The following is a 26,481-nucleotide window of genomic DNA, read 5'->3' on the forward strand; positions in this document are numbered from 1 at the left end:
GACTGGAACCCAGGTCTCTTGACTCAAAGAAATCCTCTAACAAGAAGGAAAGAAGGAAGGGAAGAAGGAAGGAAGGGAGGAAGGGAAGAAGGCATTAAACTTAAAAAAAGAAGAGAAAGCACAAAACAGCTCGCTGAAGTCTGAGTGTGTGGGGAAGGCACTATCCATCTGGGACCCTGGGATGAGGGCGCTGGGGGGCTGCAACTGGCTCCACTGCTCAGCTGCCTTCCAGCCGATGTCTCACAGCAACTCAGAAAATGTAACTAACTCCTCTGGCCTGCAGAGCCCTCTGGGCCCACCCTCCCTCAACCCATTAATGGAAGCCTGGGGGCAGCATACACTGCCTTGAGGCACCAAGCCTGCAGGAGGAGGTGCTCCCTTTATGGAACTGCCCGAGGGAAGGTCTCAAGGAGACAGAGTCAGAGGTCAAGGTCCTCTATGTAAGTCAGGGTAAGAATCAGAGAATTGGGACATTAACCAAGGTGACTTTTTTTTAATTCAAGTATAATTAATTTACAATATTGTGTTAGTTTCAGGTATACAGCAAAGTGATTCAGTTATACATTTTTTCAGATTCTTTGCCATTATAGGTTATTATAGGATATTGCATATAGTTCCCTGTGCTAAAGAGTAGGACCTTATTGTTTGTCTGTTTTATGTATAGTGGACAAAGTAGGAGTCTAGGATTAACAAATACAAACTACTATACAAAGTGACTTCTTTTCCCAGAATATTCGTGGTGGAAACAGTGGGCTGAGAGGGAGAAGTCTTGATTTCTAGTCTTGACCTTACAACAAGCCGTCATCTTAGGTGAGTCACGTGGTCCCTAGGAAGTTGGATTTTGTTAAATATACAAAATTAATGATTTATTAGGGATTTTTCCAAATTTTCCATTCCATCATTCATCTTATTTTTTGGTTTTCTTGCTTTGCCCCTCTTTTTGAGTAGGAGGGTCAAGGAAGTCACATCTCCGCTTCTAGTTTGTAGAATAGGAAAAGCTTACCTAAACGGGTATTTGTGACATGGGCCCATGATGAGGGAGTCAGGTAACCCAGCAGCTAAAAGCCTTTCTAGTCGGCTTTGTGTTGACCAGGCTGACATGTGTTCCTATGATCTGCCATGAAGTGGATTTTATATTAACTGGCCTTCAAGAATATTCCACAGAGGAGGCCTCTGCCCCGTTTGAAACCTGCCTTCCTGCAGCTCTCCTGGGCCTTGCCCTTCAGCTCCCGAGGACAAAGGTCCTGGGGCGCAGGGCTCGGCTGGGGCTGCCCCTTGTCTCCATCTCCATCGACACTCTCCTTAAATGCACTCATACGTGAAGGCTCTAAACAGCATCTGTGCGATGCAGAGGAGGCCACAGCCCTACCTCCAGCTCAGACATCTCCCTGCAACTCTGGATTTCTGCGTCTGCCTGCCCTCCTGACGTTTCCACCCACTCCAACCCAGCCTCACCCAGCCAGACCTCTTCACTTCTTACCCCACACCCTCTCCAACCCCTCCTCTTCCCTCCCCAGCTTAATAAACAGCACCGGCAGCCACCCAGCTTCCCAGCCAAGAACCTAAGCCTTCCTGATTTCTTCTCTTTTTCTGGCCCCACATGCAGCCAGTGGGCAGATGAGAACACATATCACATCTCTCCCCTTCTCGTGGCCTCCATGTCCCCACCTTGGCTACTTCCTAATATCTCTTGCTCCACTGCCTGATACCCCTGCATCCTTTACCTGACTACAATCCAAGCCCCACACAGAAGGCACAGACTTTTTAAAAAAAGCAAAAACCAGATTTCATCACCCCCAACTGAAAACCTCCCGGTGTCTGAAACCCAAACTCCATGGCCAGGCTCACAAAAGCCTGTCCTGCTCAGCCCTGCCTCCCTCCCCGGCATCCCGGGCCCCACGGCTCGCCGACCAGCTGGCCGCCTTGGGTCCTAACCTGGAGCTTCTTTCATCTGTTGTTCCCACTGCCTGGCTCCTCCCCCTGGTACAGGTCTCACCCTGAACGTCTCCTCTGAGACACTCTGCTGACCATTCAGGCTGAAGTGGGCCAGGCTCTCTCTGCCACACCACCCTTAGTTCTCTGCACCTCAGTTATCACCGCCAGATCATTTTCTTGTTTATGTGTTGTCTTCCCCACCAGGATGCGGGCATGCTCACCTCTGCAGCCTCAGAGCCCACTCGGGACAGTGGCTGGCCCCTAGGAGTGCTCAGGAAACACTCACGGGGCCCCAGTGATGGGACACTGGCAGGGCTTCCTCTGGGAGCAATAGCCCAGGGACAGAGGCCAGCGCCAGGGGTCTCGCCCTGCACTGCTGGGGATAACCCTGCTGCAGTCATGCAGGATGGCTCTTCTAACTACCATCCATAGAAAGCACCACAGACCTCGCACCCAATGTGAAGGGGCAGGTGGCACGTGGACACTGAGAATGACCCCCAAACCGACTTGCCTCACCCCACCCCCTGCCCACGAGGGCACTCAGAGGATCTGTGCTGCATCTCAGCTCAGCTTCCCAGCTTTTCCGAGCATCTCTCCAGGAAGAGCCAGGGACGCCCTTTCTGATAAACTGGGGTAGGATCTGTCCTCTTTCCCTGCCTGCATCCATCGGGGACTTCAGTCACTTCAGTTCCCACCCTCTGGGCTGATTCTGGCTTGGTGGTGGCTGTTACCCACCAGGATCACCAACCAGGAGTGGAGGGGGCATGGGAGCTGCTGGGCTGCGGGGGTCCTGGGGGAGACCAAGGCCAACATCTCCCTTTCCTCCAGCCTCCACGGCTCCCCTTGGGACAGAGGGTCACCTCCTGACTGCCCTAGTCTCCCTGGCCTCTCTGCTTACCGTCCTCCATTACCCCTCCATGGTCCACTGTTGCCTTCTTCCTAGAAAGCATCCCTACTCTTCTCTCTGCCTCTTATGAACAGAATGACACGTTTCCTGCTCATTCTCTGTCATTAAATCACAGTTCTGGAAGGGGGAGGGAGGTGTCATTTTCTTAAGTCTTCCTGTTTTCCTGACCAGAGCTACCAGTGGAAGGCTTACTGCCATTTCCCTGTCACTTACAGAAGGCCATTCAGCTGCCCTCCAATGCATGCTTCTCTGATTAAAAATGATTTGGAGCATCTTTCCTTTGCTTTTAACCTTGTGATTTTCCTGTCCTGTAAAATGCCTGAATATATACTTTGCCCTTTTTTCCACCTGGGCTTTTCTTGGTTTCTGTTGATTTGGAAGAGTTCCCTGCATACTGTTCCTTGAAATTGGTGAGATTCCCCCCAGAATGTCATCTGACTGTGGGTGCTATCCAAGGTGACCTTCATTAAACAGAAATTCTTAATTCTGATGTGATCAAATTCTTTCTTTTTTTTTGCCTTATAATTTGTGCTCGTCAGGTTCATTTAAGTCCTTCCTACAGCTAAACCTTCTTCAATTAACTTTATAATTTTATCTTTCACATTTAAGTCTTTTTAACCTCTGTATGTGGTGTTTGGTATAGATCCAGTTTCCTTTTTCTCTATATTCAAATTTCCCTCTATGGAGAGTTTCTATATAGAAACTTTCCTTATTGATTTGTGGTTCCACCTTAATGTATATTAAGCTCCTGTCCTATGGAAGTCTGTTTCTGAGCTCCTTCTTCTATGCTGTGGGTCCATTTGTCTGTACTTGCACAAGACCACAATTTTTAATCACTAGAGATTTGTGGTATGCCTTAATATCTGGCAAAGTAACTTTACACTGACAGCTAGACCTTTAAAGAGATTATTTAATAACTCTATCTCACCATGCACAAGGCAATGTAATAATCCCAATGATATACACACCTATCCTAATATAAAATGGTCACTTCCTATTTTTGTTGAGTGCCCATTGTTACTGGTATATGATGGGGGGGATGGGAGAAAACTATAAATGATAAATGATTGCTTCATTCATTCACCAAATATTTATTAAGCACCTACTAAGTGCTAGCTGGCATTGTTCTAAAGGCTGGGGATGGAGCAGTGAACACAAACCAAAAAAGAAACCCTGCCTTCATGGAACTTACATCTGAGTAATGGAAATCAGGAAATCATTTCAACAGCCTCTCCTCCCCCTAGCCTACTGGCTAGGGAATGTTCCTTCCCTGGGTGTCCTGGGTAAGAACCTACTCTGGCTTTTTTTTTTTTTTTTTTTGTGGTACGCGGGCCTCTCACTGCTGTGGCCTCTCCCGCCGTGGAGCACAGGCCCCGGACGCGCAGGCCCAGCGGCCACGGCTCACGGGCCCAGCCGCTCTGCGACACGTGGGATCCTCCCGGCCCAGGGCACGAACCCACGTCCCCTGCATCGGCAGGCAGACTCCCAACCACTGCGCCACCAGGGAAGCCCTTACTCTGGCTTTTCTAGTGAGTGTTTCATGAGAAGAGAGACCATTTTAACCTGCAAGTAAATAAAATGTTATTGCTTCTCTTAGGGTTTATAGGCAACCCAGATCTATGAATTAATTTACTCAAGATTTAATTTAAAAATAAAAATCAATGTTATTTAGGTTCATTGAAATAACAGCTAATTTCTTTTCTCTCCAGAGTTTAGTCATTGTTCTGATATTGAATAAAGATCTGCAAAAATGAAGATTAAAAATACTGCTGTTATGAATCTTTTAAATGATAATACAATCTAGTTATGTTCATTATGTTTTTTTCATACTGAAAATGAGACTATTGGGCTCCCCTGGTGGCGCAGTGGTTGAGAGTCTGCCTGCCAATGCAGGGGACACGGGTTCGTGCCCCGGTCCGGGAGGATCCCACATGCCGCAGAGCGGCTGGGCCCATGAGCCATGGTCGCTGAGCCTGCGCGTCCGGAGCCTGTGCTCCACAACGGGAGAGGCCACAGCAGTGAGAGGCCCGCGTACTGCAAAAAAAAAAAAAGAGAGACTATCCCTGAAAACAGCAACTTGGGACTAAAAGAAATTTACACAAATTCAGATCTGCACTCTCCTCATCCCAGGGTGAGTAGTAACACAGGAGGACGCAGTTCATCCTAGATGCATGCACAGGCTTTGCTGGGGGCCTCTCCTAGCCAGTGGGTGTTCCCAAGATACCTGAGGTTTCCAGTCTACCAGACGCTCAGCGGGAGGAGGGCTGACTGCAGTTTTTAGCACCACGGTGGTTTCACTTCATTTGCTCAGAACAGTATCGTAACATAGGGCTCAGATACCCTCAGGGGTTCAGCCAGAGAGCCGACCTGGGGGAGATAGGTTTACTATGCTCCACAGAGGCTTCAGAGTGAGAGAGACCTGAGGTAGGAGGAGGTGGAGCTATGACACACACAGTTATGGACTGGCTGATCTCTCCAGTATTTCTGAGAGGGGACAACAGTGGGCTGGGATTCCTGTTAACTTCCTATGTCCTCCCAGGCAGGTCCCACAGAGGGTGCCTCCTCACCTGCCTTTACAGAGCACTGGGGTTGGGAGCACACCTGGGCAACGTGGGGCATATTTTGACCTCTCGTAGGTAAGCCTCCTAGGGCACACAGAATTCTGAATGCAGCCAGTGGTGCTAAGTGCTTTCCCCTGCATGGAGCTTCGAGCTCTTCCCTCTTTCTCCAAGCCTGGCACCTGGGCAAATGCTTTAACAGTCTTGTTCCCGAAACCCTCAAGATAACCCCATGAGGACGGTGCATCATTCACATTTCACTGAAGGCTGAGATGAGTCTTGGAAAGCCTGCACAAAATGCAACAAGAGCGTCTCTTCCTTGTGGCGGCCGCTAGAGAGCAGAGTACGAACTGCGGCAACCGGAGTCATGGCAGGACAGGCATTTAGAAAATTTCTTCCCCTCTTTGACCGAGTATTAGCTGAAAGAAGTGCAGCCAAAACTGTAACCAAAGAAGGCATTATGTTTCCAAAACAATCACAAGGAAAAGTATTGCAAGCAACGGTAGTAGCTGTTGGATCGGGCTCTAAAGGAAAGGGTGGAGAGATTCAACCAGCTGGTGTGAAAGTCAGAGATAAAGTTCTTCTCCCAGAATATGGAGGCACCAAAGTAGTTCTAGACGACAAGGATTATTTCTTATTTAGAGATGGTGACATTCTTGGAAAACACGTTGACTAAAATAAGTCACTACTGAAATGGCATCACGTGAAGCTAGCTGCCCATTCCACTGAAGTTCTGAAATCTTTCATCATGTAAATAATTTCCATGTTTCTCTTTTATAATAAACTAATGATATCCAAACTAATGAAAAAAAAAGGCCACAAGATTCAGAGCAGGGACTGTAACCGAGCAGGACCCCATGGGGCCTTTGCTGAATAGACACCCTCCACCCCCATGTCCTCTGCCTGTCTCTTGTCTGCAGAAAAACCTTAGCTTCTTAGGCCTTCCCTGATTTCCAAAGAGTAAATTTAATCAGAGAAGTGAAAAAAATGCAGAAAGAAAGGAAACAGTTAAGCAAACCAAAATAATAATAGTTTAGCCATTAAACAAAGTCGAAGACCTTTAGTTCCTCCTTAAGAGCTATAGATAATATTCTGAGCCATGTCCTTTGAGCTATTTTGCAGGTAATGAAACCCCTACCAGGTGGAAGAAGTTAACTGTATGCTGCCCACAAGCATATAGACCCCAGACCAGTTGGAACCAGAAGGTTGATGGTGTTGACTCCCTTGCCACCAACCAATCAGAAGAATGTCCACAAGCTGATCACACACTCCACAACCCCCTCCCTCACCCAGTCTCTAAAAACCTTTCCCTGAAACCCACTGGGGAGTTTAGGTCTTTTTGAGCATTAGCTGCCCGGACTCCTTGCTTGGCTCCTGCAATAAATGCTGCATTTTCCTTCACCACAACCCAGTGTCAGTAGATTGGCTTTACTGCACATAGGCAAGCAGACCCAAGTTTGGATCGGTAACAGAACCATGGCCATGTTTACTGAACCTGAATCTCTGCATTAGTCAGGGCTCTCCAGAGAAACAGAACCAGTAGGGTGTGTGTGTTTATGTCTCTATCTATATGTCTCTATTTTCTCTCTATTTACCTACCTATCTGTAACAGAGGTTGATTTGAAGGAATTGGCTCCCATGATTATGGGGGTTGGCAAGTCCAAAATCTGCAGGGTGGACTGGTAGGCTGGAGACTCAAGGAAGGGATGATGCTGCAGCTTGAAGCAGAAGGCTGTCAGGAGGCAGAATTCCTTCCTCCAAAGCTGACCTAAGTTTGTTCTTTTGAGGCTTCAGCTGATTGGATGAGGCCCACCCACATCATGGAGGGTCATCTGCTTTACTCAGGGTCTACTGATTTATATGTTAACCACATTTTAAAAACACCTTCACAGCAGCATTCAGATGTGTTTGACCAAAATATGGATACTATGATCTAGCCAGGTTGACACATAAAATTAACCATCACTGTTTCCGTAATTGTTAGACATAACGTAAAAGAAATTAAGAACAAAAGTAAGCTTCTAGGTTAACTAGGACCCCACATTTTTATAGCACGTCTAGTTTTTATTCTACATTTATATTAGACAGAGGTTTCTTTCCAACATCACTCTTGTGCAAACATGAAAAGAAAATTAAGATTTCCTGGAATTCTTCATCAATCATGCCCCATGTCCTGACACCTCAGGAGCGAGGATGCTGTCAGAGTTGCCTCTGGGATGTTATTCCAAGCTGCAGACACCCCTCTGCAAGCTGAGGGGTGGTGTTTTATTGCTTAGGGTGGGCCGACTGATTTTTTTTTTATGTATTTCAGCAATAAAAAAGAACGATAAACTCATCTACCTCTAGAGACCTTCCTTCTTTGGGATACATAAAGCACTTGATTCTGGTGGGCAAGGAAGTGTAGACTCACAGTCATGTCTTAAAGAGGCTTACCTGTTCCATTAAGATGAAATCCAAGTGCCACTCTCTGCCCCCCATCCTTCTGTGCACACAGCACCATCTCTCTTCAATGCAGGGTCAAGTGTAATCCCTCTGAAGATGTTTTAACCAGTAAATCAAACTCAGCACATGAAAAACGGTGACACCATAAACTGCCATGACCAGGTGTGCACAAGCCTGGGCCATGACAACCAGCCCTGGACCTGGGCGGGGGCACGACTCCCAGCAATTTTAGAGGTGATGGAATGTGGAGGAAACGTGCATCTTAGAATCCATGAACTATTCCTACAGCTCATTCACTAGAAATACTGAATCTTCAGAAGTGGCCCACCATCCAGTGAACATGAAACAGCCTGAAGAGGGGGCAGCATTGCCATCTGTATTTACCTAATATATTACCTTATTACTAAAACCTCGAAGTTTCTAGCTGACATTTCATTACTTAAATAGCTGTCATCTCCTTTATAAACAGGCCAACCACACAGCCCAGTTTTCCTGGAAGAGCAAATTATAAATGGTGCTCCTCTGTAAAGTGTCCAATTTTGGACAATCCCAACCTGCAAGGTCAAACCCCTTTTTTTAAAATTAATATTTATTGGAGTATAGTTGCTTTACAATGTTGTGTTAGTTTCTGCTGTACAGCAAAGTGAATCAGCTACAGTATACATATATCCCCTCTTCTTTGGATTTCCTTCACATTTCGGTCACCACAGAACACCGAGTAGAGTTCCCTGTGCTATACAGTAGATTCTCATTAGTTATCTATTTTATACATAGCAGTGTATATATGTCAATCCCAATCTCCCAATTCATCTCACCCCTCCTCCCCTCTCCCTGTATCCATATGTCCATTCCCTACCTCTATGTCTCTATTTCTGCTTTGCAAACAAAGAACACTCTTTGACATAAATTGCAGCAAAATCTTTTTTGATCCACCTCCTAGAGTAATGAAAACAGAAACAAGAATTAACAAATGGGACCTAATTAAATTTAAAAGCTTTTGCACAGCAAAGGAAACCATAAACAAAACAAAAAGACAATTCTCAGAATGGGATAAAATATTTGTAAACGAAGCAATCTCCAAAATATACAAACAGCTCATGCAGCTCAATATAAAAAAAAAACAACCTTATCAAAAAATGGGCAGAAGACCTAAATAGACATTTCCACAAAGAAGACCTACAGATGGTCAAGAAGCACATGAAAAGATGCTCAACATCACTAATTATTAGAGAAATGCAAATCAAAACTACAATGAGGTATCACCTCACACCAGTCAGAATGCCCATCATCAAAAAATCTACAAACAGTAAATGCTGGAGAGGGTGTGGAGAAAAGGGAACCCTCCCACACTGTTGGCGGGAGTATAAAGTGGTACAGCCACTATGGAGAACAGTATGGAGGTTCCTTAAAAAACTAAAAATAGAACTACTATAAGATCCAGCAATCCTAACTCCTAGGCATATACCCAGAGAAAACCATAATTTGAAAAGATATATGCACCCCAATGTTTGCTGCAGCACTATTTACAATAGCCAGGACATGGAATCAACCTAAATGTCCATCAACAGAGGAATGGATAAAGAAGATGTCGTACATACATACAATGGAATATTACTCAGCCATAAAATAGAACAAAATAATGCCATCTGCAGCAACACAGATGGACCTAGAGATTGTCATACTGCGTGAAGTAAGTCAGACAGAGAAAGACAAATATATGATATTGCTTATATGTGAAAACTAAAAAATGATACAAAATGAACTTATTTACAAAACAGAAGTAGAGTCACAAATGTAGAAAACAAACTTACGGTTACCAGGGGATAAGGGGGGGATGAATAAGTTGGGATTGACATATACACACTACTATATATAAAATAGATAACTAATAAGAACCTACTGTATAGCACAGGAACTCTACTCAATACTCTGTAATGGCCTATACAGGAAAAGAATCTAATAAAGAGTGGATATATATATGTATATGTATAACTGATTCACTTTGCTGTACACATGAAACTGGCACAACACTCAAATCAACTATACTCTAATAAAAATTTTAAAAAATGTTTAAATTGATTTGAAATAAAACAGACAAACAAACAAAAACAGAGATATGCTCCTATTACCGTTGTTCTAAGGAAAAATCCGTGTGTGTTTCGAGTCTCTAGTGCTGGACTATTTCTGCACGTCACATCTGTTATTGGACATTTTATTAGTCTGCTAAGGCTACCATCACAAAATATTGGGGGACTTAAACAACAGACATTTATTTACTCATGGTTCTGGAGGCTGGAAGTGAAAGATCAAGGTGTTGGAGGTTTGGTGTCTCCTGAGGCCACTCTCCTCGGCTCCCCCATGGTCACCTTCTCCCTGTGTCCTCCCGAGGTCTTCCTCTGTGCAGACACATCCCTGGTTTCTCTCCCTCTTCTTATAAGGATCAGGTCCCCACCCTCATGACCTCCTTTATCCTTAATTGCCTCCTTAAAGGCCCCGTCTCCAAATACAGTCTCACTGGGATTGGGGCTTCAATACATGAAGTTTATGTGGGGCCACAATTCAGTCCATAGCAAATGTGACCTTCCGGGAAACTCTTGAGACAGAGGAGGTCGTTGATCTAAAGGTGGTTTCCATGAGCTGCCTGGTGTCATGGGTACAGTTCATTCTTTCATTCAACAAGCATTTACTGAGCTGCCTGATGCCTGATGTGTTTGCTGTCCCAGGTGCCCGGGCTATGGCAGCGGACAATCAGAGTAGGTTCCCATGCTCCTGGGTGGCATGTGGGCAGTGGGGGAAAATACACCTAAAATAAACCAGGCAGCTTCTGGTGCTGGTCAGGCAGGCAGAGGAGAGAGGTCAAGGGTACCGGGCCTGAGATGTGATTTTTCTCCTGCTCACTGCATCAATCAAGAGGAAGGACCAAACCTCCCAGGGGATGGCCAGGAGTAAACCTGCTATAGACCTGTAAGTGCCCAAAGTGGGCAGCGAGACACTGCATCCCAGCAAGATGACCAGTTACTCTCAGCTCAGAAAACAGAAGTGTCACCCTGTGTGTTCTGGCTCGCCCACGCACAGGGCCGCTGGGAGACCGCGGGAATGCTACACACAGAGGCAAGACCTGCACTTAGGGAACCCGTGGCTTTGACGGCGGGTAGAGAGAAGCCTGCTCCTCATCTGGAGGGAGCCACACTCTCACCTCTGTGACAAGGCCCAAGGGAAAGAGCAGTCGGGTCCCTAGAGGTGCATCGAGTCGGGAATGCTAGGTGCACAGAGGGGCGGGAGGAGATAAGGTGGCTGCTGAGGCCCTCAAGGAGGAGACGGGGCTGAGGGCTATGTGGCCAGGAGGCAGCCACATAACCAGCTGGAGAAAGCTTTCTGAGCAGAGCTAAAATCAAGTGCAAAAATCTTAAGGCAGGAGTGAGTCTGGGGTGGTTCCTGGACCAGAGAGAAGGCCGGAGTGGCCAGAGGGGACCCAGCCAAGACAAGGGGCACAGAAGGGCAGAGGGCTGGGCTGCATGGGCCTGCAGGTCACGGGGTGGAGGGTGGGGGTGGGCTTTGTTCTGAGCGTGATGGGAAGACACCAAGCAGAGGAGAAACACCACCTGATCTGTGTCCCTGAAAGACCTCCGTAGCCATGGGGCAACAAGGGGATGTGTGCAGAGCTGGAGTAGCCACGAAACCAGGGGTCGGTCCACTGAGAGAGGAAAGGTGGTGTGTCTGGGCCAGTGCCAGGTTCATGCGGTGAGAGGGTCAGAGCTCATCGAGGGAAAGTGTGATGATGATGACCAAGCTGATTCAGCTGCCACCTGCTGGGTGATGATCCACGGCCCATGTCGGGGATTTGCACAAACTGTCTCTTTTTATCCAGACAGTAGTCCCAGAGCTATGTTTTTCTTCTCAGTTTGCAGATGAGAAAACACTATCAGAGAATGGTTCAAGACGGCGGAGTAGAAGGACATGCTCTCACTCCCTCTTGTGAGAGCACCAGAATCACAACTAACTGCTGAATAATCATCGACAGGAAGACACTGGAACTCACCAAAAAAAGATACCCCACATCCAAAGACAAAGGAGAAGCCACAATGAGACGGTAGGAGGGCTGGACTCACAATAAAATCAAATCCCATAACTGCTGCATGGGTGACTCACAAACTGGAGAACACTTATACCACAGAAGTCCACCTACTGGAGTGAAGGTTCTGAGCCCCACATTGGGCTTCCCAACCTGGGGGTCCGGCAATGAGAGGAGGAACTCTAGAGAATCAGATTTTGAAGGCTAGCGGGATTTGACTGGAGGACTTCAACAGGACTGGGTGAAACAGAGACTCCACTCTTGGAGGGCACACACAAAGTAGTGTGCACACCGGGACCCAGGGGAAGGAGCAGTGACCCCATAGGAGACTGAACCAGACCTACCTGCTAGTGTTGGAGGGTCTCCTGCAGAAGTGGGGGGGTGGCTGTGTCTCACTGTGAGGACAAGGACACTGGCAGCAGAAGTTCTGGGAAGTACTCCTTGGAGTGAGCTCTCCCAGAGTCTGCCATTAGCCCCACCAAACAGCCTGGGTAGGCTCCAGCGTTGGGTTGCCTCAGGCCAAACAACCAACAGGGAGGGAACCCAGCCCCACCCATCAGCAAACAAGCGGATTAAAGTTTTACTGAACTCTGCCCACCAGAGCAACACCCAGCTCTACCCACCACCAGTCCCTCCCATCAGGAAACTTGCACAAGCCTCTCAGAGAGCCTCATCCACCAGAGGGCAGACAGAAGAAGCAAGAACTACAAACCTGCAGCCTGTGGAACAAAAACCACAGTCACAGAAAGACAAACAAGATGAAAAGGCAGAGGGCTATGTACCAGATAAAGGAACAAGATAAAACCCCAGAAAAACAACTAAATGAAGTAGAGATAGGCAACCTTCCAGAAAAAGAATTCAGAATAATGATGGTGAAGATGATCTTAGACCTCGGAAAAAGAATGGAGGCAAAGATTGAAAAGATGCAAAAAATGTTTAAAAAAGACCTAGAAGAATTAAAGAACAAACAAACAGAGATGAACAATACAATAACTGAACTGAAAAATACACTAGAAGGAATCAATAGCAGAATAACTGAGGCAGAAGAACAGATAAGTGACCTCGAACACAGAATGGTGGAATTCACTGCTGCAGAACAGAATAAAGAAAAAAGAATGAAAAGAAATGAAGACAGCCTAAGAGACCTCTGGGGCAACATTAAATGCAACATTTGCATTACAGGGGTCCCAGAAGGAGAAGAGAGAAGAGGAAGGACCTAGGAAAATACTTGAAGAGATTACAGTCAAAAACTTCCCTAACATGGGCAAGGAAATAGCCACCCAAGTCCAGAAAGCACAGAGAGTCCCATACAGGATAAACTCAAGGAGAAACAGGCGGAGACACATAGTAATCAAGTTGGCAAAAATTAAAGACACAGAAAAATTATTGAAAGCAGCAAGGGAAGAACGACAAATAACATACAAGGGAACTCCCATAAGATTAACAGCTGATTTCTCAGCAGAAACTCTACAAGCCAGAAGGGAGTGGCATGACATATTTAAAGTGATGAAAGGGAAGAACCTACAACCAAGATTACTCTACCTGGCAAGGATCTCATTCAGATTCGATGGAGAAATCAAAAGCTGTACAGACAAGCAAAAGCTAAGAGAATTCAGCACCACCAAACCAGCTCTACAACAAATGCTAAAGGAACTTCTCTAAGTGGGAAACACAAGAGAAAAGGACCTACAAAAACAAACACAAAACAATTAAGAAAATGGTCATAGGAACATACATATCAAAAATTACCTTAAACGTGAATGGATTACATGCTCCAACCAAAAGACACAGGCTCACTGAATGGATACAAAAACAAGACCCATATATATGCTGTCTACAAGAGACCCACTTCAGACCTAGGAACACATACAGACTGAAAGTGAGGGGATGGGAAAAAGATATTCCATGCAAATGGAAATCAAAAGAAAGCGGGAGTAGCCATACTCATATCAGATAAAATAGCCTTTAAAATAAAGAATGTTACAAGAGACAAGGAAGGACACTACATAATGATCAAGGGATCAATCCAAGAAGATATAACAATTATAAATATATATGCACCCAACATAGGAGCAACTCAATATATAAGGCAACTGCTGACAGCTGTAAAAGAGGACATCAACAGTAACACAATAATAGTGGGGGATGTTAACACCTCACTTACACCAATGGACAGATCATCCAAAATGAAAATAAATAAGGAAACAGAAGCTTTAAATGACACAGTAGATCAGGTAGACTTAATTGATATTTATAGGACATTCCATCCAAAAAGAGCAGATTACACTTTATTCTCAAGTGCGCACGGAACATTCTCCAGGATAGATCACATCTTGGGTCAGAAATCAAGCCTCAGTAAATTTAAGAAAACTGAAATCATACCAAGCATCTTTGGTGACCACAACGCTATGAGATTAGAAATCAATTACAGGGAAAAAAATGTAAAAAACACAAACACATGGAAGCTAAACAATACGTTATTAAATAACCAAGAGATCACTGAAGGAATCAAAGAGGAAATCAAAAAATACCTAGAGACAAATGACAATGAAAACACGACGATCCAAAACCTGTGAGATGTATCACAATCAGTTCTAAAAGGGAAGTTTAGAGCAATACAAGCCTACCTCAAGAAACAAGAAAAGTCTCAAATAAACAATCTAACCTAACACCTAAGGAACCAGAGAAAGAAGAACAAAGAAAACCCAAAGTTAGCAGAAGGAAAGAAATCATAAAGATCAGAGCAGAAATAAATGAAACAGAAACAATGAAAACAATAGCAAAGATCAATAAACCTAAAAGCTGGTTCTTTGAGAAGATAAACACAATTGAAAAACCTTTAGCCAGTCTCATCAAGAAGAAGAGGGAAAGGACTGAAATCAATAAAATTAGAAATGAAAAAGGAGAAGTTACAACAGACACTGCAGAAATACAAAGCATCCTAAGAGACTACTACAAACAACTCTATGCCAATAAAATGAACAAGCTGGAAGAAATGGACAAATTCTTAGAAAGGTATAACCTTCCAAGACTGAACCAGGAAGAAATAGAAAATGAACAACCTGGAAGAAATGGACAAATTCTTAGAAAGGTTTAACCTTCCAAGACTGAACCAGGAAGAAATAGAAAACATGAACAGATCAAGCACAAGTAATGAAATTGAAACTGTGATTTAAAATCTTCCAACAAACAAAAGTCGAGGACCAGATGGCTTCACAGGTGAATTCTATCAAACATTTAGAGAAGAGCTAACACTCATCCTTCTCAAACTCTTCCAAAAAATTTCAGAGGAAGGAACACTCCCAAACTCACTCTATGAGGCCATCATCACCCTGATACTAAAACCAGACAAAGATACTACAAAAAAAATTACAGACCAATATCACTGATGAATATAGATGTGAAAATCCTCAACAAAATACTAGCAGCCTCCAACAACACATTAAAAGGATCATATGCCATGATCAAGTGGGATTTATCCCAGGGATGCATGGATTCTTCAATATATGCAAATCAATCAATGTGATACACCACATTAACAAATTGAAGAATAAAAACCATATGATCATCTCAATAGATGCAGAAAAAGCTTTTGACAAAATTCAACACCGATTTATGATAAAAACTCTCCAGAAAGTGGGCATAGAGGGAACCTACCTCAACATAATAAAGGCCATATATGAGAAACCCACAGCAAACATCATTCTCAATGGTGAAAAACTAAAAGCATTTCCTCTAAGACAGGAACAAGACAAGGATGTCCACTATCACCACTATTATTCAACATAGTTTTGGAAATCCTAGCCACAGCAGTCAGAGAAGAAAAAGAAATAAAAGGAATACAAATTGGAAAAGAAGAAGTAAAACTGTCACTCTATGCAGATTACATGATATTATACATAGAGAATCCTAAAGATGCCACCAGAAAACTACTAGAGCTAATCAATGAATTTGGTAAAGTAGCAGGATACAAAATTAATGTACAGAAATCTCTCACATTCCTATACACTAATGATGAAAAATCTGAAAGAGAAATTAAGGAAACACTCTTATTTGCCATCGCAACAAAAAGAATAAAATACCTAGGAATAAACCTACGTAGGGAGACAAAAGACCTGTAAGCAGAAAACTATAAGACACTGATGAATGAAATTAAAGATGATATAAACAGACAGAGAGATATACCATGTTCTTGGATTGGAAAAATCAATATTCTGAAAATGACTAAACTACCCAAAGGAATCTCCAGATTCAATGCAATCCTTTTCAAATTACCAATGGCATTTTTTACAGAGCTAGAACAAAAAATATTAAAATTTGTATGGAGACACAAAAGACCCCAAACAGCCAAAGGAGTCTTGAGGGAAAAAAACGGAGTTGGAGGAATCAGACTCCCTGACTTCAGACTATACTACAAAGCTACAGTAATCAAGACAATATGATACTGGCACAAAAACAGAAATATAGATCAATGGAACAGTATAGAAAGCCCAGAGAGAAACCCATGCACCTATGGTCAACTAATCTATGACAAAGGAGGCAAGGATATAAAATTGAGAAAAGACAGTCTCTTCAATAAGTGATGCTGGGAAAACTGGACAGCTACATGTAAAAGAATGAAGTTAGAACACTTCCTAACACCATACACAAAAATAAACTCAAAATGGATTCGAGACCTAAATGTAAGACTGGACACTATAAAACTCTTAGAGAAAAACACAGGAAGAACCCTCTTTGACATAAATCACAGCAAGATCTTTTTTGATCCACCTCCTAGAGTAATGGAAATAGAAACAAATATAAACAAATGGGACCTAATGAAACTTAAACGCTTTTGCACAGCAAAGGAAACTATGAACAAGACGAAAAGACAACCCTCAGAATGGGAGAAAATATTTGCCAACGAATCAATGGACAAAGGATTAATTTCCTAAATATATAAACAGCTCATGCAGCTCCATATTAAAAAAACAAACAACCCAATCCAAAAATGGGCAGAAGACCTAAATAGACATTTCTCCAAAGAAGACATACAGATGGCCAAGAAGCACATGAAAAGCTGCTCCACATCACTCATTATTAGAGAAAGGCAAATCAAAACTACAATGAGAGATCATCTCACACCAGTCAGAATGTCCATCATCAAAAAATCTACAAAGAATAAATGCTGGAGAGGGTGTGGAGAAAAGGGAACCCTCTTGCACTGTTGGTGGGAATGTAAATTGATACAGCCACTATGGAGAACAGTATGGAGGTTCCTTAAAAATCTAAAAATAGAATTACCATATGACCCAGCAATCGCACTACTGGGCATATACTCAGAGAAAACCATAATTCAAAAAGACACAAGCACCCCAATGTTCATTGCAGCACTATTTACAATAGCCAGGTCATGGAAGCAACCTAAATGTCCATCGAGAGACGAATGGATGAAGAAGATGTGACACATATATACAATGGAATATTACTCAGCCACAAAAAGGAATGAAACTGGGTCATTTGTAGAGACGTGGATGAATCTAGAGACTGTCATACAGAGTGAAGTAATTCAGAAAGAGAAAAACAAATATCATATATTAACGCATATATGTGGAACCTAGAAAAATGGTACAGATGAACTGGTTTGCAGGGCAGAAATTGAGACACTGATGCAGAGAACAAACGTATGGACACCAAGGGGAGAAAGTGGCGGGGTGAGGGGGGTGGTGGTGATGTGATGAATTGGGAGATTGGGATTGACATATATACACTAATATGTATAAAATGGATAACTAATAAGAACCTGCTGTTTAAAAAAATAAATTAAAAAAAATTTTTAAAACACTATCAGAGACAGAAGCGAGATGCTCCTTCACCCGGCTCCTGAGCAGTGGGCTTGGGGCCAGGGGCCAGGCCCTGCTGCTCACATCTAGCTTCTCCCAACGCCTTCGTGCTCTTCTTCTTGGGATGTGGGGCCTCCCTTTGGCCAGTGGGGTTACAGGCTGAGAAGGCCAGAGGCCTGAAGACATGGTGTCCTTACCTGCAACCCAAGCTTTCCTTCAGGCCAACCTGGCCCCCATGTTACAGTCTAATCCTAGAAACAACACTTTAGATGCAGAAGCCAGGAGGCTGTTTATTACATCAGAAGCTGCGGGAGCAAGTAGGCCGGCAGAAATCTGGCCCTGATAGTAGGAGTATGTGTCCCTTTTGTGGCTGGATGCCTCTTAATGACACAAGGGACGCAGAGTGCTCTGAGAGCTCACCTTGAACATTCACACGGCAGCCCCCATGAGTGTGGGTACCAGACCCCAGGGGCCTGGCCTCTAGGTGGTGCCGAGTGTTGGGGGGAGGGGTCTTCTGCTGCTCCATGGGTTTGCACTCACGTGACATCTGACACTTGACAACACACTGTATGCTCTTCTTCACATGAGACTCACAACACCCAGAGGCAGATGAGTTTAGTCCTCATTTTAAAGATTAAAGAAAACTGAGACTGAGACTCATTAAGTAATTTGCCCAAGGGAAAACAGACAGGAAGTGGTAGAAAGATGACTCAAATCCAGGTCTGACTGATCCACTGTCCTCCCTGATTCCCACAGAACTTCCATCCATCAGTTCACTCATCCATCCACCCGTCCATCATTTACCCATTTGTCCTACTACATATCTACAGTGTGCTTGGGGGGTTATGGGCTTGGGCAATTCAGCCACATGGATGCCTCCCCCCAGGAGCTCACTGGGAGACATGGCATGTCCATGTGTTCAGAGGACTCAGATCTAGAGACACACCAGCCAAGGTCTCGGGAGCCTTCTGGAAGGACTGGGAGCACTAAGTGGTGGGGACAGACGTGGAAGGGGGAGGGGGAAGAGACAGACCCTGACTCCATCTCTGCACCAAGCAGCCCTTCCCATCAGGACAACAGCCTGGAGCCAGGCCCACCCTAAACCTGCCAAAGCCAGGCAGCCTTACAACCACAGCAAGAGGACCCTTCTCAAAACACAAAGGGAATCTTGCTCTTTGTAGGCACTCATAAAACCATCAACGTTTCCCATCGCTTGGCTCCTACCCTGAACACCTAGCCCTGCCCTGTGCAGCCCAGCACCACCTACACCCTCCACTGTAGCCTTAGGGCCTTGGCACAGACTGCTCCTGCTGTCAGCATGTTCTTTTCTCCCCCTCTTCACCTCTTTAGCACCTACTCATCCTTTAGACTTGAAAATAACAGTCACTTACTCAAAGGCTTCCATGATGGCCATGTCTGTCCCATCCTGCTGCTCCCATGGTCACTGACACATTTGGGCACCAGCTGCCCTCAGCAAGATACTTACATATTTTGTTCTTCAGTGTCCCACACCCCTGTAGGGCTTCCACAGAGGCTAGATGGAAGGACGGCTGGATAGACTGGCAGACAGGTGTACCCTGAAGAAGCTCCACCTTTGGTTAGCTGGGCCTTGGTGTCTGAGTGCAGGTGGGGAAGGGAAGGGTTGAACAAACACTTGGGGTCTGGAGATAACCAGGGCCCATGTCTAGTTCAGCACACTGTCTGTTGAGACAAAAAGCCCTGGGTCCCCACACCACTGTACCTGAGGCTCAGTCAGACAAGGGCACTTTGACATGGCTGAGGAGAGGCCAGGGCCTGTGCCCAGGGTCTTGGTGGTCCAGGAACTCACTGTCCCCAACCCTGCCCCATGCTGGGGGCAGATTAGGGATGCTGGGCCTTATGCTCACTGTCTTCCCCGAGGTTGGGAGTCCCCAGGACTCTGTGGGGCCATCACATCACAGTGTGTCTAGGGTCACAGTGATGGAACCAGTAGGGACAGAGCAGCTAGCTGACCCCACAGCCCCCATGGCTGGAGAAAGCTTTATGAGCAGAGTGAAAATCAAGTGCAAAAGTCTTAAGGCAGGAGTGAGTCTGGGGTGGTTCCTGGACCAGAGAGAAGGCCGGAGTGGCCGGAGGGGACCCAGCCAAGAGAAGAGGCCCAGAGGGGCACCTGGGTAGGAGCAGAGAGCCAGGCTGGTGGCAACCACCCCTGGTGGCAGCCCAGGCTCTCCACGGGCCTCCCTGAGGTCCCCCATTCTAGCTGCACAGAACCAGGTCCAGGGCTGAGTCCTGCTTCCCTACCCACAGGGGTCCCCAGGCCACAGAAGCCTCCTGCTGTCGGAAGTTCAAGCTCCTCCTGTCCTTTAGAGAGAGAAGCTGGGAAGGGAATGCTACACCTGGTTCACAGCCCAGAAAAACCAGGACTGGGTTTTTTGTTTTTTGTTTTTTTTTTCATTCACTCTAAGATCCCTGATAAGTGTCTGGCTGAGCACTTCACTGAGTCCTGCTGTCAGGAACCATGGGCATCCACAGATGGCTCCACCCTCGCTGCGGTCATCCACAGATGGCTCCACCCTCGCTGCGGTCACCCGCAGCCCCCGCCCACATGCACAGGCATCCTCGGGCCCCCTCCACTGGTGCTGGAAGCACACTCTCAGGCCTCTGAATGCTGAGCCAGAGATGAACCAGGAAACAACCACCACTGAAAGAAAACGCGCACCCACAGAGCCGAATGTATGGCATTATCCAGCAGCCCCATTATTGAAAAGAATGGAATCAGGTTTCCACAAATGGTTCTGGAAAGCAGATATGGCCAGAAACCCCACACTGCAATTAGCCCTCCCAGTGAACAATGGCTGGAGCCTTTCCCACTTGGAGCACAAGCAGGATGGAGCTGCGGCAGGGCTGCCAGGTGGAGCTCCAGGTGACAGGGAGGCCAGGTGTGAGGACAAGCCACGTCCTCAGCACCGACAGGTGCTCTCCTCTGCTTCCCTGGCCAGGCCCGCAGGATGGGGCACTGACACGCTGTTCCCCCCGTCAGCTCCAGGCGGCCTCAGAAAACGAGACTGCTCAGAACCCAGCTCTGCTGGGAGCTCAGCACTTGGAGGGCCTGTCAGGACAGCCCCTGGGCCTGGGTCCAGGCTGCTGCCACCCTGGGATGTGCAGGGGCCGTCACCATGGACACACAGACATTTTCTCAAAGTACATACAATGGGATTTTTGGAACAACAGTAACATCTTAAAGTATCTTTTTTTAAAAAAAAATCAAGCAAATTAGGAGAAACGTCATTTACTTTGTGAGTGTTAAAATGTTCTGTGGATAAATTGTGTTGCGTACGTGTGTGTATACAGGAATCTGAGGTTTACTATTGGTTACTTTCAATTTGCAACTAAAAGCCAAGAGAAATCAGGATGGTTTTAAATCCTGAACTTATGCTGTGTGAATGATGGTTCTTTATATAAATATGTAAAGATAGAATACAATAATACATTATACATACCAATATTAGAATATGATAACGAATGTGATTATATATATATATATACTATATAAGGTATATGTATATAAATCAGTCTATATATGTATAGTATATATATGAAACAATCAACTGCACAGCATCGATTTGGGATAAACATAATGTGTGTCTACATATCATATTAAAGTAATACTACTTTAGTGTCATATAACCTCCATGTACCAACAGTGTAGTTGTCTTCCATTTATTTATGGCTTTTACATGAAATTACGAAAAAGCATGATAATATTCAACCTCATGTTTCACTTAGTTATGCCAATATTCACAATAGAAGTAACTACAAAGTAAATTTGATGTTATTAAAATTCAGTCCAACTTTAGCACATATGATCTGTGGGAATAAGTAGGCTGGAGAAATATTAACATCCTACATCTTTTTTAATGAATTGAGTTATTTAAGAGGAAAAAGAAAGAAATGAAGTCATAGTTATTTCTTCTTTTTAATGCTGTCTTTGGAAGGCGGTTACCATTGCTTTGATACAAAAATACTATATATGGACTATTACAGGTCTAAACCTTTCAGGCCTGAGTTGAACCCCTCTTGGGAGTCTGTACAAAGACAGCTGGGTTGTCAGGCTCTGCACTGTTCTGGAGTGAGGGGGATCCCTAGAAACCTCCCAGGCCTCTGGGCACCCTTTCGGCTGAGGGAGAGAAGAAGGATTCATGGACAGGCCTGTCTGGTGACTTCCGTGGGTAAGACTTTACTTGAGCAGGGCACTCCAGGACAAACGAAAATACTAACAGCCAACAGAGAGGGTGTGGAGAAAAGGGGACCCTCCTACACTGTTGGTGGGAATGTAAGTTGGTGCAGCCACTATGGAGAACAGTGTGGAGGTTCCTCGAAAACTAAAAATAGAGCTACCATATGATCCTGTAATCCTACTCCTGGCCATATATCCAGACAAAGCTATAATCTGAAAAGATACATGCACCCCAATGTTCATAGCAGCACTATTTACAATAGCCAAGATATGGAAGCAACCTAAATGTCCATCGACAGATGAATGGATAAAGAAGATGTGGTGTATATAAACAATGGAATACTACTCAGCCATAAAAAAGAATGAAACAATGCTGTTTGTAGCAACATGGATGGAGGTAGAGATTATCATACTAAGTGAAGTAAGTCAGACAGACAAAGACAAATACCACAGATATCACTTATATGTGGAATCTAAAATATGACACAAATAAACTTATGTACAAAGACAGACTCACAGACATAGAGAACAGACTTGTGGTTGCCAACGAGGAGGGGGGAGGGAAGGACTGGGAGTTTGGGGTTAGCAGATGCAAACCATTATATATAGAATGGATAAACAACAAGGACCTACTGTATAGCACAGGGACTATATTCAATATCCTGTAATAAACCATAATGGAAAAGAATCTGAAAAAGAATATGTATATATATGTATAACTCAATCACTTTGCTATACACCAGAAACTAACATAACATTGTAAATAAAATAAATTTAAAAAATAGTAACAGCTGAAGGTCACCGATCCCCACAACCAATAATCATGTTCAATAATCATGAACCTCTGAAGACAGAGGTTCAGAGGGGGCCAAGTCACTGGGTCATGGAGCAGCAAACCCCAGATCGGGACTGGCAGTTTTGATCTGCAGGACGCAAATGCTCGCCTCTGTGGCACAGTGCCTGCTGCTCAGGGCTCAGGGCTCAAACCATCCTTCCACATCAGACTCCAGAATCACTTCAAAATCCTTAAGCAGAACTGTAAAAAAACAAAGTCATTTGCAAAATGTCATTTTCCCTTTATGTCTTCCCCATTCACAAAATATTTCTTGAAAATTGTGTATTTTAAGCTTGTTCCTTATTGTCCCTAAGACTGATGGCTCAGATTCCTCACCGGATACACTACTGACACCCCCTTTCTGAGCTCGGTGACCAGGCTGTCCGGGGAGGTTGGGGGCTGCCACTGCGCTTGTCTTCCCGAGGACCCTGGGGGAGGCCAGCACTCTGCCTGAAGCCATCCTGTCCCACGGCTGGCCTCAGCTCCATTAGGAGCAAAGACTCCATGTCTTTTCCACACGTGCTGCCCAGCCACAAGGCTGAAACACAGAGTTTTAATTATAACTTTAAAGACTGGCCTCTGAGGTCCATCACCCTGTTCTCAGGCAGCTCGTCACTTAAGTGCCCTTACAGTGACCACCCGAGAGCAACATTCGCTGGCAGCTGATGTGCGGCGCCTCCCTGCCCCATGAGGCTGGGCCAGGCAAAAAGCCCTGGAAACCACGTCCCCCAAGGAGATGCTTCAAGGTGCCCAAGGGCAGAAGCAGAGAGTTCTCAGCCCAGAGCCGAGCTGCCCAGCTCCACGTGTCTGCCCGAGTATCAAAGTGTCCCCTTGGTGTGGGTCAGGGCGATGACAGTGGGTGACAGCTCAGTCCCCAACTGGAGGCTAAGACGGATGCTGCCCTGACCTACGAGGGGACAGAGTGTCACAGGTGGGAGATACTTCTGTCCTGCAAAGTGAAGTCAATTTAACCAAATCCCACTGCTGTCCTGGCCATCACCTGCCCTTCACGCCTCAGCTCCACGGAGGCTCCCAGACCCTTTCAGGGCAGCACTTTCTTCAAATGGAATTGCAAGAAGAGCTGGGAGTAAAATGCAGAGCAGGGCGGTGGGGAAGGTGCCCATCTCCCTGTGCCCCTGCATTCCCTCTAAAGCATGTTGGGGAGAGCCCCTGGGACGCAGCCCTAAAAGCACAGCCCTAACGGGGTGCTTTTATGGTTTATAGGACACACTGGGGTCCCACCCACTCTCTGAACTAGAATCTCCCCAGGAAGCTCTCCCTTCCGAAGCTCAGGGCATTCCCCCTGCCTTGCCCAGCTCCTTCCCTGGGGACCGTCTCCTCCTCCCTTCCTACCCTCCCTGGACGGGACCTCAGGATGGTGCTCTGCCAGGGGTCATGTCCGCCTCGCCCTCCACTGACCTCCCCTCCACCTCACACGATTCTTAGGGTGCTGCCGTGAGCCAGGCCTGATGTCAGAAACCCAGCTCAGTCTGCCAGGGACTGCACTGGTCCTGGGGTGAGGCTGGGGTGGAGGGGGCCCAGTCCTGCTGGACCAGAGAGAGCTGGTGGACCCCCCACCTACAGAGGAGCCATCACGGTGGGGCTCAGAGCACACGGCCCCCAGGCTGGATGGTGCCTGTGCGTGCACGTGTGCATACACACACAAACCCAGGGGTGAGTATAAGGCATGCCAACCCAATCTACCTGGGGAGAATGTCAACCCCATATCTGTGCAGACTCCTTTGGTTTAAGCACTGACTAGCTATTTCTCTTGAATTCTAGGAGAACCACTCACAAAAGGCACAGAAGTGACTGCTGAAGGCTTCCCTGGTGGCGCAGTGGTTGAGAGTCCGCCTGCCGATGCATGGGACACGGGTTCGTGCCCCGGTCCGGGAAGATCCCACATGCCGCGGAGCGGCTAGGCCCGTGAGCCACGGCCACTGAGCCTGCACGTCCGGAGCCTGTGCTCCACAGCGGGAGAGGCCACAACAGTGAGAGGCCCACGTACCGCAAAAAAAAAAAAAGTGACTGCTGAAGGAATAATGGGCTTGAGAAATATACAATCTCCCCAAGCACGTGTGGGGAGGCCTTGGAAGTAGACAGGCATCAGAAAAGCAGCTGTGTGTGAAGGCTCCTTGCAGGCAGGCAGGAACTGCCCTGACCTGCCCTTGAACTCTTCGTCTCCCTAAACCAGGCTGGAGGAGGGAATGCTTCTGGACCCCAGCCCCTGGGGAGGATGGGGGGTCAGGATTAGTTGGAAGCAGGAGGGCAGCCCCTGGAGGCCCCACCAGCCCTGAGGCTGCCACGGGCAGAAGGAGACTTAAAGCTGGTTTTTAATGAACTGGAAAAGGCCAGATGAACGCAGGCCACCCTGTAACCTGGAGAGAGTGGGCAGCTCAGCAGTGGGTCTGCGCTGGAAGGCCAGGCCAACAGGGGCTTGGCACAGGGCACCCTGGACTCTTCCTGCCTCTCCCGAAGGCCCAGCATCCTTCTGAAGGTGGGGATGCGGCCCACCTCACAGTGCCCTATGTGGGGGAAGAGCCTAAGAGGGTTTTGGGCTGGTGCCCAGCTGGCCGGCACTCAGCACGTATCCATGTCCTCCCTTCTCTCCTCCCAAGAATGGGCAGTGCTAACGGCTTCCATCTGGACAGATACACGGCTGGGCTGGGGAATGTGGCAGCACGGCTTCCAAAGGGAGGCCTGTGACTGACCCAAAGGTCACTGGACAGAGGCACAGGCAGGAACTAACAGACTCATATTTGACAAAATCCAAGACTTAATTACATCACACTCAGCGCCTTTACTTAGGAACGAATGTGCTCCCCTCTGGAGCAGGAAGAGAAGGCATGGTCTCAACCAGATGCCCCCCCTGGGAGGAACGGCCTACCTCCGTGGCCTTCCTCTGGGGGCCTGACAGCTAAGGGACAGCCTGGGGTCTCTCAGGATCGCCCTCCAAAACCCAAGAAAGTGAACAAAAATTACCCACATCAATCAATGAATACAAAACTAATTAAAATACCTCTCAGCTACCAAGCAAGAGAAGAGGCCAGAGGAGTAAGATGAACATTTTCAAGGCTTTCTCTGGCTTCCCCATATTTCCAAAATGCCATATTATTTAGAATACATTTTAAGAAGGTTTCTATGTGGCAGTATACCAAATTAGTTTAGAGATCTGGAGATTTTCTACATGTTCAGGAACTGCATTCCAACTAATCTATAGTGATCATGGCCATAAAACTGTAAATTGCTTTATGCAAAACTCTTGTTGGCTTCCAATCCCTAAATCCGTTGAGGTTCATTCTGTCTAGAGAACTATTATCATTTTCTGCTAAGAGTTCATTTAAGATCTTTGCTGATGTTAACACAATTCTCTGAGTCTCATTCAACCCCAGCAGCACGTAGCTCCTCTTGCAATAATTGGTGCCTCTCTGGACAGGAACTTTCCCTGGTCCCTCATGGATGTGCCCTTGGTGAGTTCAAAGAGAAACAGGTGCACCAGGAGAGATTTTCTTGTGAGTCAGTAAGTCATTCTTTCAGCAATGCATTTAAGAAAAGACCATCCAAGCCAACTTCTTAAACCCACCGGCAAATGACTCAAAGCTCAATTTAGTCTGTAGAATATACTGCAGCAGGTATTCAAGGATTCTGTGATTAAAAAGACCTGTTCAAATGTTTACCGGCACTCCAGCCTTCT

The 26,481-nt window shown here is 46.0% G+C and overlaps 2 protein-coding genes across 2 annotated transcripts in view; one reads left to right on the top strand and one right to left on the bottom strand.

Moving 5' to 3' along the window:
* Nucleotides 1-26,481, bottom strand: part of OTUD7A (OTU deubiquitinase 7A) — a gene marked incomplete at its 3' end in the record, with an annotated part of 366,278 nt that overhangs the window by 270,884 nt on the left and 68,913 nt on the right. The window lies entirely within an intron of this gene.
* On the top strand, nucleotides 5,768-6,076 carry LOC308614928 (10 kDa heat shock protein, mitochondrial-like; the record flags this gene model as incomplete). The annotated part of the gene is made up of 1 exon (XM_081229836.1): nucleotides 5,768-6,076. The coding sequence occupies one exon, from the start codon at nucleotides 5,768-5,770 to the stop codon at nucleotides 6,074-6,076; it is 309 nt and encodes a 102-aa protein (XP_081085962.1).

This window comes from Mesoplodon bidens (genome assembly GCF_964165515.1).
Source record: "Mesoplodon bidens genome assembly, chromosome: 3".
NCBI classification, from domain to species: Eukaryota; Metazoa; Chordata; class Mammalia; order Artiodactyla; family Ziphiidae; genus Mesoplodon; species Mesoplodon bidens.